The following is a 13,145-nucleotide window of genomic DNA, read 5'->3' on the forward strand; positions in this document are numbered from 1 at the left end:
TTTCAAGAAATAGATTTATTTGCAAAAGGAATACAACCATCATAGAATTTAAACAACAAAACTGCTTCTACCACACATCAGACACCAAGCACATACCTGTGTTCTAATCTCTGTGTCAAATTACCTGGCATTTACCTATCAGACAAATCAGTGGAATTTGCTTAAATACCAAGGTGAAGAAATGCCACAGAAATGGCATAGATGGATTTTGTACTTCATTGATCACATCCAGACAGATGAGTGTAATTTGCAGAGATGCACTTTGATTGACCACTTCCAGCACTACTCCACTAATGTTTGTAATGATTAAATGGTGGTAATTATTTTTGGAACAACTCCATCCCTAAGTGTTCACCTTGAGGCAATGCTCTCAAAATCAACTTTGTAAATTCCCTTCCTCTCTGAATACAATGCTAATTAAAAGGTGTTTTGGGGTTTTTTTAAATCAATAATTTAAGTTTTAAACTATTTCTCCAGCTGCACTGACCGAGACAAAGTTAAGTTATGACTTGGCCAAAGTAGTAATTTTTTAAAAAGGCAGGGGGTCAGCAACTCATTCTGTATGAGAATTGCTCTAACTTGTTACACAGCCTGTTTTTACTCAAGAAATTTTACCAAATAAGTGACACAGTTTTAAGTCACATCAGACAAGAGAGGACTAAACCATTTCACTGCTGAAGAAAAATACTAAATTTAATATATTGTCTTGCATTTTGAAGTCTGTTTTAATATAATGGAGATGTCCCCATAGGTCTTAATTTCCAAAATATGCTTAATGTTATTTAAAGGGTAAAAAATATGTTGTTCATAGAATATAATATTTTGAGTAAATCTGTGGTTACCCAGAGGCTGAAACATGAGTAAACAGTAAGTAATTCTCTTCTCACACCACCTCTTCTGATTTTCACATCGCCTGATGTTAGGGGCTTCTCAAATTGCTCTCATGCCGTCTGCTCAGGTCCCATGGTGTTTCCTTTGATAATTCTCCATTCTCCACTCCTTATTCTGACTGTGCGACAGCCACAGTGGGAGGGGAAGCACAGATCAGAGGCATTTCAAGACATGACTCATTGATGTAGTGCTTTTCCTTTTCCTCCCTCCCTCAGGGATAAGCACCAACTACTGATACAACACAGCTGGGTACATCTGCTTTGTGGCAGAAGGAACACTGCCAATATACTGTACTGCAGCCACATCCTCTCAAGTGTTGGCATAGTCATGGTCGTTTTGTAGCTTAGGGTATAGTGATAATGGTAATTTGGATCAAAAGGGGAACTGATGGTTAAAGACTACAATGTAATACACAGTAGGTATTACAGAGATTAATGCTATAGAAAACCCTAAAGGAGGGATATATATACATATATGCACACACCCTTTGAACTTTTGGCTTATGACTGCTGCCTTTAGTGGTGGGGTTCCAGAAATTTCTTCTGTCAAACAAAGCCCAGAGCACACATACGTAACCTAAGTGTGTGGACAATGTCTTCTGAGAGACATACATTTCAGGTAAGTAATTTAACTTTCACGCAGTGTGAGAAATGATGTCTATTTGGACTCAAAATGTCAGACATACGTTAGCAAACATTATTATAGAAATAAATGTCTTTGCACAGCTGATCTCCTGAAATAGCAGGACTGTTGCTCTCCAATAAAAATGTTTAATTTCTATTTTAATGTCTCTGTTCTGGGATTTGTATCTTCAGTAATATTGGCAACAGGCTGAGATAAGAACACTGATGCCAAAGAACAAGTCTGCTTTAGTAGATGACTTTGTGTATCTCCAGGATATGACTGTTCCAAACAGAGAGGGCAGCATTTAACAGCTCTTCTGCTGGTAACAATGTACTGAAATGTTTTAATCTCTTATTGTTCTATGTATTTTGCTTTTGGGTGTTCTCTACTATTTCATATTTATCTGTATTTACAGAAAAACCCAGAGGAGGACAGCTCAGGGAAAACGTTAAGTTGGGAACCAGGTCATTTGCTGTTAACTATCTATACCGTCCGCAGCATTGAGCAGCTTCTCCCTTTCTTCAATGTACTCAGCCAGGTTTTTAATAGCAAAGTCACAAGCAGATGTGTTGGACACTCAGGGAGCCCTGTCCTTTACCCAAATTCTTTCCCCAGTAAGGACATAAAAATGGAGAACCAAAAAACATTCTCCAGCAAAGCAAGGCAAAAAATTGAAGAGATGGTTGAGAAGGATTTTCTGGAAGGTGTCATAAAAACGTGAGCTATAACTGGTACTATTCAGCTTAAAACTAATGTAATTGTTTAAATGAAATGCTATATCTTTCAAAGTTGTATAGTTTTCTTTTCTTACTCTGTATGTAATGAACACTTCAGGTTATATTTAATTTAAATATTTGTAAATATGAGACCAATTCTGGATGTGGCCTGAATCAAGTTTAAATATTGTTGGCTCATATTGATTATGGTGCCTAATATTTACAGTAGCTGTGTTTTGTTGTCTTGAGTTCTGTCTTTAAACAAACTACAAAATACAAGTTGCACATTTTTCACTTTGTTTCCAGTTTCTTTGTGTTCACAGTTTTTCTAACTCATCAGAAGTTGCTGACACACTTTTTCTCAGCAATCATTAAACTGGCAATCTGCTAGTTCCTCAGTGATGGTCCCTAGTCTATTTTACTGTGGGTCATGCATATGTACTATGCACCTACCCAAAGAGTTTATATAGCATTAAAATGAAAGGTGCTTTGCCTGTGCTGAAGCAAGAATTATCAAAACACATTACTAAAATACTTCAGTTCTGTCCATTAAGACCAGACATTTAAAGGATTAAGTTACATACTATTGCTATCTGCCACTGTCCAGTAGTACATGCCACTCAATATTTCCTTGAATCACATGAGAAATGTTATGAAATTAATTCCCCTGAGCTTTAGCCCTAAGCTTCACTTTATATGCATTCTAGAAAGTCTCAGCTAGGACAGATTTCTTCAGGGAGTAAAGGGAAATGAAATTGACACTGGAGAATGTTGAACAGCAGCTTCTGTCATGTGTCTGTGGTTTGGAAAGACTAATCTGTCCCTAGCAGAGGATACAGTAACTTTCTTCCTACTGAGGTATAAATGTGAGCAGAGAAATCTCAAAATGAGAGACAACAAATGGAGCATGGAATTCAATTTCTAGTATTAAAGAGTGAAATGATATCAGGCTGGGAACAGACAGGTAAACTGGGCCCTAAATGTTAGTGTTCTCTGCTATGTGGTTACAGTCATTTACACAACATTATTTGTGTAATACAGCTGAGGTGCTTGAAAGAGCACTTGAGGACAGGTACATCTGGGAAACAGTAGTCTTTAAAGTTTTAGAGGTGATCAATGGCCTGGTTAACAGCTGAAAACAGCAACATAAGGTCTGCTCAGCATCAGTTAAAAAGGAAGTGACTACACAGTAGCTTAGCAAATGTGGAACCACAGAGCTGTATGATGGTATGCCTGTGTACTATTCTGGCCCGTAGAGAGCCAGAACTCAGATGAATAAATCCTTGCCTCGTACAAGAATCCTGCTTTCTGCAGCATTCTACCTGCTCTCAAAATTGAAGGACACCAAGCAAAGGGGCAGCGTACCACTGCAAACTAAGCTAAAACAAGGGTTGTAAAGTCTCATGGGACAGTACCAGCTTGTGGCTACTGTCTGTATTCTACATGAAGAGAAGCTAGAGTAGAAAAGTAGATTTAAAAAGAGAATTTCTAAATTGTCTCTAGACACGAAATCCAGTTTCAGCAGTTGTAATAGGTGAAGTTCTCTGCTTGTAGTGATGTGCAAACCTTTTTCATGAACGGAGCACATGGCTTAGAGAAGAGTTCTGTGTCCCTTAACCAACCATTTATTGTGATTCTGCCATCCAACACTGATAATTGTGGTAGGCAACGTAATATTTCTTACTCCTTAGCAGCAGTCAGTGAGAGGTTTCTCACACTATCTGATGATAATCAGTTTGGGTTAGCAGTGCAGCCAGTGGGTGGGTATCCACACTGGGTATTATGAGAGCTGGTTCCTATTCCCTGGTTGATTAGATGGGGCATGTCACTTAACTCCAGTTCTGATATTGTACTTCAACAGAAGCAAAAAGGTCCAACAAGGCTTAAAAAAAAAAATCACAATTCTCTGAGCATTAAGGATAAGGTATAAGAATATTCTTTTTGTTTTATAAAAACAGGAGGTTTGATTTGTTATTACTGACTTGTTAAGTTCATGCTTAACATGAAGGGGGGAGGAGGGGAATTAATAAAGAAAGCAGGTTCAGGTAGCATGACCAAGGCTGTGTCCTTCAACATACAGGCTGAGGTGGTTCTCCTATTCCACCAGCTAGATGGTAAACAGCAAGGCTTACTTCATGCGCGAGGGAATCTGCATTCTCCTATAGATAGTTAAAAAAAAAAAAAATAAGGAATAGTTATACTATATTGTAAGCACTGTTCATTTTATCCGAACCTTAACATTGATGACTTGCGGGCAGGGTGTGGTGGGTTTTTTTGGGACCGGTGTATGTAGTGCTTGTAGGAAGCTGTACATTTAAGGCTCATACATCAGTTAATATAATTATAGCAATACAAGCTTTCCAAAGATGCCACCTCTCCTCTGAAAAAGCCACTTTAGGGCAAGTTCAGTTTCTACAGCCACTTATTCCTTGGTTTCTTATAAAATAGCCAAAGACTGTCAGTTATAATAGGGTTTTCTGTGGTGGTGTCCTTGTTGCCATGGGGGACCAGATCACAATTACTAATTTTATTCCACAGAAGAGCCATGAGATAGGAAGTAGAGAGTCGTTGACACCCTGGGCTGGATCTGAGCCACTATGCGCTTGTCAAGATTGGGCACAGGGAGGAGATTTTCTTTAAACATCACTGAAAGTGTATTTAAACACACAATGTAGACAGGCTTTAATGTCTTTAGAAGTCATGTTAGCTGGTCATGGTAAAGCCTAGGCTCATCCCTGTAGACTCAACAAGGGGCTTGGAAATATTTGAAAGAAAACACACAACCCTAAAATTGCTTCATCTACCTATCAGGTTAGAGCTCCTCACTTAAATTTCAGAATGTGAATAAAAATTAAAAAAAAAGTGTCATCAATATACAGGCTCTCTCGCCCGCTCCCATCACCCCAGTTCTAGTGGTGCTGTCTCAGAGGACTTCATTGCTTAAACAATACAACTGCTGTAATGGGCAAATTGTTTCAGCTCTGACCTGTGTGTCTGCTTCAGAGTATACACGCACTACATCTTCTGTTCCTGATGGGCGGACAAAAGCTCGTGACAGTCTGTACTTCTTTACAAGTTCATCAATTTTTTCTTGTAGTCCTGGGGGTGCAACTGCACGTCTCTCAGCATCTGTTGTGTCAATGACTCGTCTGTCTGCAACCTACAGTGGTAGGACCAAACATAAAAAGCTACCCTTCTAAAATTAGTTTCCTGTTGGGCCTCCGATTTGTCATTTAATGTGATTTGTTGCTTCAGTAAGTGAAGTTCTCCCTGGTCGTCTTTGTCATTTCTCCTAGCTGGATTTGAATTACAGTAAGAATATCAATACGGCTTAGACAGTTTCATATCTTCAGGATGCAGAGGGGAAGGCCAGCGAGTAGATGAATACAGGGAGGGTCTCCTCAGAGAGACAGAGGACAGGCACTGACCACTAAACTCTGGCCAACGTTACAGTATCACTAACCTTAACTTTCAGCTGTCGGTTGGGAAGATCTGTGTAAATGGCATCCCACTGTTGCACTGTCAGACCCTTTAGAGCCAAGATTGCTTCAATCACTAGCATGTCTGAGATGGCATCACCCACAGTCTATGAATATAAAGACATCTTCAATGACAATTAGAAAATCCAAGGTATTCTGTTGAATTTGTTCGAACAAATCTAACAAAAAAAAACAAAACTAAGGAGTCACTGAAAATGCAGGAAGATTACTGGGTGATTTTCATTACTAGGAGCCATGGCAGGAAGTTAAGAACTAGAGACGATACAGCATACTTCACCGGAATGCTAGTTTTACTAAAGATGAATTCTAGTAGTAAATTAACTCCAATAAATGGGAGGTCAGATTCAGTGAGGACAGGCGACTTGTTCCCTCCCTACACTTGCTCTGGCATCAGAACTCCACTTAAAGGTGAGCTGCAAAGGATAATTTGGACTTGTGCCTTAAAAGGAACCACCTCAATAAAGTGGGATACTCTCACCATATGCCTGTTCACTCCTTAGCCTCCGGGATAAGACAACCAAAAAAATATCAGTGTCCACATGGATAAAAGGGCCTATGCATGCCATCATCTCACTTCAGATCAACAACCTTCAGATGAAAGTTACTTTTGGTTGAATTACACCAGAAAGGTAAACCAGTAATGGCATGTGGGTCTGAGGTGTCATTCTCCAGTCTCCCAAACCATCCAATCCCCTTCCTCTTCTCTAGCTACAAGCGCAGAAGACCAGACTAGATGGAAGTTTTTTGCCTTTGTATATGTGGAAATCTTGACATCTTTCAAAGTGAAATGGTTACTATTCAAACAGGTCTTCCTTTAGTAGTGCAAGTATGGGGACGGGGGGTTTTAAAAAGAGAATAGCGGGTTCCCATAGCTGTCTGCCTAGCCTGGTAGGATGTTAAATTAGGCCATCTCCTTCCATTGGTCTAATTTGTCATGATGTGCTGCCTTCCTCCACAAGATTTTCCACACACTCCTCCCATCCTGTCACTCAACACCCCAACAGGGTTAGCCCCCCTGCATCGGAAACAGAGCATCTGCTTTTTACATGTCAGCTCTTACTTGATTAATCAGGTCAATGGTATTTTCAAGCATCTTCGCAGCTTCTCTTTTTTGATTCTCCTTTTCTTCTTTTGCCATGTGTCTTATTTTCTCTTCAGCAGCTTTACTAAATAATACCTAGAAAAAAAGATGAGATAATAGGATGTATGCGATCAACAGACATCTCTAAACAGTACATACAACAAATTTGATCTGTTATGCCAACTAAACCCAATTAGTCATCTCTGGTTTTCACTTCCATGAACTCCCATGTTTAGAATACTGAACAGTTAGTGGCAGGGGGAAGACAAGAGAGAAGGAGAGGTGATTAGCAGATAGAGGTAAGGGGAAGAAGTTCTATTTGGATTTGGAAAGATGCTACTTATTTTCAAGCTAACTTGGTTGTTAAGTTTTATACATACTGGCTTTAAAACTCAACTAACCCTATAATGCCCCATGTGAAAGTACTTACTGTTCCATGTCCATTTGCCTCAAAGTAAACTCCAATGTCAAATTCCTGGGCCTTGTGATGTAAATGCTTTACTCCTGTTTTGGTACAATGAACAGGCACCTACAGCCCAGAGATATAAGAAAAGCATAGACAAAGTGGCATGAAGTCAAAATCCTGAGTAGATGGTAGGAACACAGGATTAAACTGTTTCCACTTATCCGCAAGATTAAGCATCAGGAAACTAGCTACAAGCTCATTGATGATGAGCGTTTAGTACATATACTACTTTTTGTAGTCAAAGTGATTAACAGAAGTTATCTAATTCTCACTGCAGACCTGTTGGGTAAGTAGCTTCCTCATTTATCCATCAGTAATGGCAGGATAAAAAAGATTAAGGGTAGGTACCCAAAGATACATGGCGTTGCACCGCCGAACCCCCCCTCTCTCCCCCCCGCCAGCTAGTGGAATTCTCAGGTGCCCAAGGCTCCCCAACTATGCATGGGGAGAGTTAGCCGCCTAAGGAAGGGCTCCTCAGAAGTTAGGGAGCTGCCCATGCAAGACAGGATTGAACTGAAGATTAGAGAGATGGTGCTCAAGTGCCTCAACCCACTCAGAATTCTCAGCCATGAGCCCTGTCCTGGAGTTAGCTGCCTAAGCCACATCAGCTACTTAGGTAGTCCATGCCCAAGCGGCCAAAACCTAGGCCTTTTTCAGGAGAGGGGGGCGCTCTATCTACGAAGGCAACTGAAAGGCAGGTGCCTAGAAAGCCTCACTAAGAAGATGCTGCTCTAATATCAGGACCATAAATAATGTTTTAAGGCGATCAGGCCTAATCCGTTTCCCTCAGCTGTCTCAGTGTATAATGGACTCTGAAGTGCTCTAAGGGTCAGAAAACTTAGATGATTTTGTCTAGTATTTTCAACCCAACTTTTAAGCTGGCTAGAACTGGTACTGAAGTTCCTCCCCCACCTTTAAAGTCTCATTTATCACCAAGAATTTAAATAGTTAATGAAGTTTAAAGCAAAAAAGTTTATTCCATCTTAGGTCTGCCTAGTGTCCATCACTGTAGTACTTTACTGATGCTTTTTTAAAGGTAGGAAGCAATTGTGAAGGAGATGGAGAGAAAAAGATTAATTGATACCTTCATGGTTTCCTCAAGATAACATGTAGAGCTCCCATTAGCATATGCTGTTTGTACCACTGCCATCTTTAGAGTTTGTCCTACCTGAGCAGATGGAAAAGTAAAAGGCTTAAGGGCACACATAAATCTTCAGAAAGGCACAGTATAAAGGAAAAGCTAAACTAGGATTTTAGTTCAAGATGAGAACAGAATATTTAATGAGGTGAAAGACTTTCAACACACAGTATCTGTTCTCCTGCCGGACTTCCAGAACTCGGACACATTTGGGAATCTGAAGGAGGTAGTGGCTCAGCTCACAAGACACAGAACTTTCTGACATTAAATCACTACTGTGAACCTGGCAAAGGCCAGTTCCAGTCAAAAGTGGTTATCATTGGATATTGTGTCTGTGGCCCCAGGAGAAATGAGTTTATGTCCATCAGAGAAACCGACACTAACTGGAATGTGCCTTGGCAGGGCAATCTCAGAGGCACCAAGGACCAAGTAGGCAGGGAGACTGGAACTGCTCTTTTCACTCCCAGTGGACAGTGGGATTGTATGCTCCAGGTCTGTCTATGCAGCACCTTTCACAATCAGTAAGAACACGAGAACGCTTCATAAATGCATTCCAAGGTAAATCAAATGCAAACTGGGTTCACAGGAATTTTCCAAAGGAAGGGGAGGGTAGGATTGCCTTACTTCAGGTCAACGTGGAGTTAAAAGGGTGAAGAGGAGAAGAGGTAGGAAGACACCTCAGCTTCTCAGCAGTAAAGTGAAATTTAAAAGTAGGGTAACTTTTTTCTAGACAAGGCATCATGGTTAAGAAGTTTTTTTTTTTTTAAATGTAATTTTGCATCAGTATGCCACTTTAGAAAGAGCACCTGTGTGCTTACATATGCCCAAGGCAACCCCCACCTTCACTGGGTGAGATGTATGTTTTACAGTTTGGGGCAAAGCAAAACCCTTTACTGTATAAGTGAAATTACCTGGATAAGAAGTTCTTTAATGAACGTGCTAATTAAAGTTGCTATTTTATCTCCATCCACAAGATGAAAATGGCCAGCAGTATCATTATAGTAATAAACAATTCTGTCTGCATCTCCATCAAATGAGCAGCATCTTTCGTTAGGTTTGATTTCTAGTCCTATACACATGGAAGTACAAACAAATTAGATATGGAATGGGAAGCAGAGCTTTAGTTAGTCTAAATATATATATGTGAAGTCTCAAGAAAGAGATTAGTTATATACATGCACACTCTAAATGTGAAAAACTTAGTAGTATGAGAGCAAGAAGTTGATTTTATTAAGTAAATCCCACCTTGAACTCTTCTAATCAGGGAAGTTGCACAGAATGGAAGTTGCACAGAATGGAAGTTGCACAGAATGGAAGTTGCAAGGAAAAAGTGCATCTTCAGTTTGAAATGAAAAACTGAAAATTCAGTCCCTATAGCTATTATTGTTATACCACCTTAAAAAGGTCAGGTTACAAAGTCTATATGAAATATGGTCTCAGAGCCATTCCTAGTATATTCTGTTAAATAAGTAACGAACAGCAATTATGGCACCAAAAATAGAATCCAGCCCTCCCAAAATGTCCACATCCCTCAAACATATGCCTAGCCACCAAAGAGTATATAGGAGCTGCATCCTAGTCATCCAAGTCAGAAACATCTAGTACTCCCTTTGTAATCCACAGATGTGAGCCAACGCCTGCAAAATGAGATAGATGGACTTCACCTCAGGGTGGAAGTAGAAAAATTGGGAAGCAGCTAGATGTCAGCTTGGTGCACGCTGCACCATAACCAACCCTTCCCTCATAAGACCTCCTTTACAGACTGACTGGAATGAAGACATGGCATCTAGTTGGTCTAGATCCATAAACCTCCATGTATCTTGCTTCAAATTAGGAAAAACTTCTTCATTAGGAGGGTCGTGAAACACTGGAATGCGTTACCTAGGGAGGTGGTAGAATCTCCTTCCTTTGAAGTTTAAGGTCAGGCTTGACAAAGCTCTGGCTGGGATGATTTAATTGGGGATTGGTCCTGCTTTGAGCAGGGGGTTGGACTAGATGACCTCCTGAGGTCCCTTCCAACCCTGATATTCTATGATTCAAATTCAACCCTCTTCTACTTGAGTAGAGTACTATTCATCAGCATTTCCACAGAGTGATTATACATGGTGAATCCACTATGCGTTTTTGCCTCTTCCCATGGTTTTTCCACTTTATATCTCACTGTCTATAGGCTGAATGGACATTAACCCTTCTGCATCAAAGGTTCCTTTCTTCAAGACATTTTGCATCACCTGCTTTAGGTATGTTCTCATTTCTTCCCTCGTGTGTCCCCTTGTTAATGCTAGTATTAACGAGTGGGAGTTCAAAGCGTATCAAGTGAGCCCACACTTCCATGAAACCTTTTGACCATTTAATCTACTAAACTGGTGTTATATGGCAATGTTTTTTGGTGGAAGACTCTTGGATACTACAGGCTTCTATAGCATCCATTATTAAGATCATATATTAATGTTTTGCACCACTTTGAGATAAGTGGATATGCTGGTCATACAATACATCGGAGCAGAGAGTTTGTTTTGCTCTATGTTTTTACAGGGCCAAAACTGTTTAATACTCACTAAAAGAAATAGCCATGTGACAGACAGCCAACAGCTACTGCCTAGCAATATAGTGCTCAAACAGATTTACAAGGGAAACTAGTTATTTTTCTCCCAGACTTTATGATCCTTCCCTTGTTAGGTCATTAAGAGGAGTTAGGAGAGCTAAGAGGGGAGTAGGAAGTAAGAGAAAGATTCCCTGGGGACTTTCATGCTAAAGAATAAGGCTTTTTGACATCCTATTGCTTGATTTTAGTGATGTCAAGACCAGAGCTTCTAAAGAGGGAGGATGGGAGCGCCAAGCCTCCTCACCCAATCCCAGAATCTCTTGCAGGATCATTCTGGTTCCTGCATGAGAGAAGAGCAATACTCAGCTTTTATCCTCTCAGTTACCAAGACATTCCATCCAACTCCTCCCCCCCTTTGCCATCCCTTCTCTCAAGGGAGTTGACACCTGAGTGAGACAGTGCAACTGCAGCTGGCAGATAATTTAGCATGTCCCAAGGGCATGGAAAAACCTTAGACCAAAGTTTGAATGTGAACAACTAAAGACATAGGAACGTTCATCCAGTTAGCTACCTAAACAAAAGTGGCCGAGTTTCAGAGGTTCTGTGCCTCCTGTGTTCCTAAAGATTTCAGTGGGGAGTTGTAAACACTCAGCACTTCAGTGAAATCAGGTGCCTAATTCTGGATTTACACTCCTAACTTAAGACACTCAGGTTTGAGAGTCATGGCCTTAATTTCAGTCTATGGATGAAGAGGCACCTTACCCTATGAAGTGGCAATAGCTTTCTCTCTCTAGCTTGTGCTAGAGCAGAGGTGGGCAAAACTATGGCCCGCAGGCCTGTCCTGCCCTTGAGCTCCCAGCTGGGGAGGCTAGCCCCTGCCCCCCCCGCTGTCCCACCTCCCCCGCAGCCTCAGCTCACTCTGCTGCCAGTGCCCTGGGCAGCAAGGCTGCAAGCTTCTGCTGGGCAGTGTGGCATGCTCCAGCCGGGTGGTGCAGCTGCCAGTCCTGCTGCTCTGAGTGGCATGGTAAGGGGGTGGGGAGCAGGGCAGGGGGGTTGGTTGGATAGGCGTGGGAGTCCTGAGTGGCCTGTCAAGGGGTGGGGGTGTGGATAGGGGTCAGGGAAGTTGGGACAGGGAGGGGGAGGAGGATGGAGGACAGTCAGGGGACAAGGAGCAGGGGGAGTTGGATGGCTTGAGGGTTCTCAGGAGGGGAAGTCAAGGAGGGGGTGGGGGCCAGGCTGTTTGGGGAGGCACAACCTTCCCTACCTGGCCCTCCATACAGTTTTTGGCCTGAGGGCCACATCAGGGTTCGAAAGTTTGCCCACCCCTGTGCTAGAGTCTGACTCTAAAATAGCCACCCACTCCCTGACAGTGGCTGCTATGGCGATCCCAGCAGTGGCTAATATAAAAGTCATACATGGGCAACTGGTGGAGCCCCCTTTAGGGGAGGCTAGTCCCCGGGCTCCACCCATTCTGCCCATGCCTCCTCCCCCCCCTTGGCCAGAGGCCCGAGTGCCTCCCACTCGGGGCCCCAGGCTGGTTGAAGCCCCAAGCCCCCCACCCCACCCTCCTGAAAGAGCCACAAAGAGCCACTGGACTATTATACCCTCAGTCCATGAAGTCAGACCTACAGAGGTGGCCTCCTGCTGTTTCCCCAGTTGATAGTTCAAAACAAAAAAAACAAAAAAACCAACAAAAAAACTGAGTAAGCAAGACCAATTTTACAAGAGGACTGAAGCAGCAGCCTGGAGTTCACCATGAGCTAGCAACTCCAGAGAAGGAGGATGGTTCTACAGCAGAAAACAGTATAGTCTTAGGAACCCATTCCTAAAGTCTGGTTAATCTCTCCATTTTTAGAAGTTGTAACCCATGGTTTTATTTTATGCACCTTGCATGATTTGGGCTAAGTCATCTCTTTACAAGCCTATCTGAGTCAGACAGTGACAGGATAACCTTTATCCCAACCGTTCCTTAAAATCCTTCAGAAATTCTCTGCCACAGTTCTGGTGCTCTCTTAGTTACGTTCATTCACTTTGGGTTGTCAGGACATAAATAAGTTCACTCTGGTCCTTAAGCTTAGAGTAATCTCTTATTACTTTGATGATTTACAGCATTAAGGAGTTCCACAAAGATCAGTCACCTCTTTCTGGGGAAGTCATGCATTTCTCTTTTTCTGTGCTAAGTCT

The 13,145-nt window shown here is 41.7% G+C and overlaps 2 protein-coding genes across 11 annotated transcripts in view; one reads left to right on the forward strand and one right to left on the reverse strand.

Moving 5' to 3' along the window:
* Positions 1–2,629, forward strand: part of DOP1A (DOP1 leucine zipper like protein A) — an 89,981-nt gene extending 87,352 nt beyond the window's left edge. For all 6 annotated transcript variants that reach the window (XM_073336554.1, XM_073336552.1, XM_073336553.1 and 3 more), the window contains one exon: positions 1,931–2,629. In XM_073336554.1, coding sequence (XP_073192655.1) covers positions 1,931–2,236 — 306 coding nt within the window. In that variant the 3' untranslated portion in view covers positions 2,237–2,629. The remainder of the gene's footprint in view (positions 1–1,930) is intronic.
* PGM3 (phosphoglucomutase 3) overlaps positions 1–13,145 on the reverse strand; it is a 19,059-nt gene continuing 5,914 nt past the window's right edge. For 4 of the 5 annotated variants that reach the window (XM_073336562.1, XM_073336560.1, XM_073336558.1 and 1 more), the window contains 7 exons: positions 9,328–9,485; positions 8,363–8,446; positions 7,243–7,341; positions 6,792–6,908; positions 5,695–5,817; positions 5,218–5,391; positions 1–4,390 (listed from right to left, as the gene is read on the reverse strand). In XM_073336562.1, the coding sequence (XP_073192663.1) occupies positions 4,301–4,390; positions 5,218–5,391; positions 5,695–5,817; positions 6,792–6,908; positions 7,243–7,341; positions 8,363–8,446; positions 9,328–9,485 (845 nt within the window). In that variant the 3' untranslated portion in view covers positions 1–4,300. Of the gene's footprint in view, positions 4,391–5,217; positions 5,392–5,694; positions 5,836–6,791; positions 6,909–7,242; positions 7,342–8,362; positions 8,447–9,327; positions 9,486–13,145 lie in introns of those variants that run through there. The other variant, XM_073336561.1, reaches the window with a different exon arrangement.

The sequence above is a fragment of the Lepidochelys kempii genome, chromosome 3 (genome assembly GCF_965140265.1).
Source record: "Lepidochelys kempii isolate rLepKem1 chromosome 3, rLepKem1.hap2, whole genome shotgun sequence".
Taxonomy (NCBI): domain Eukaryota; kingdom Metazoa; phylum Chordata; order Testudines; family Cheloniidae; genus Lepidochelys; species Lepidochelys kempii.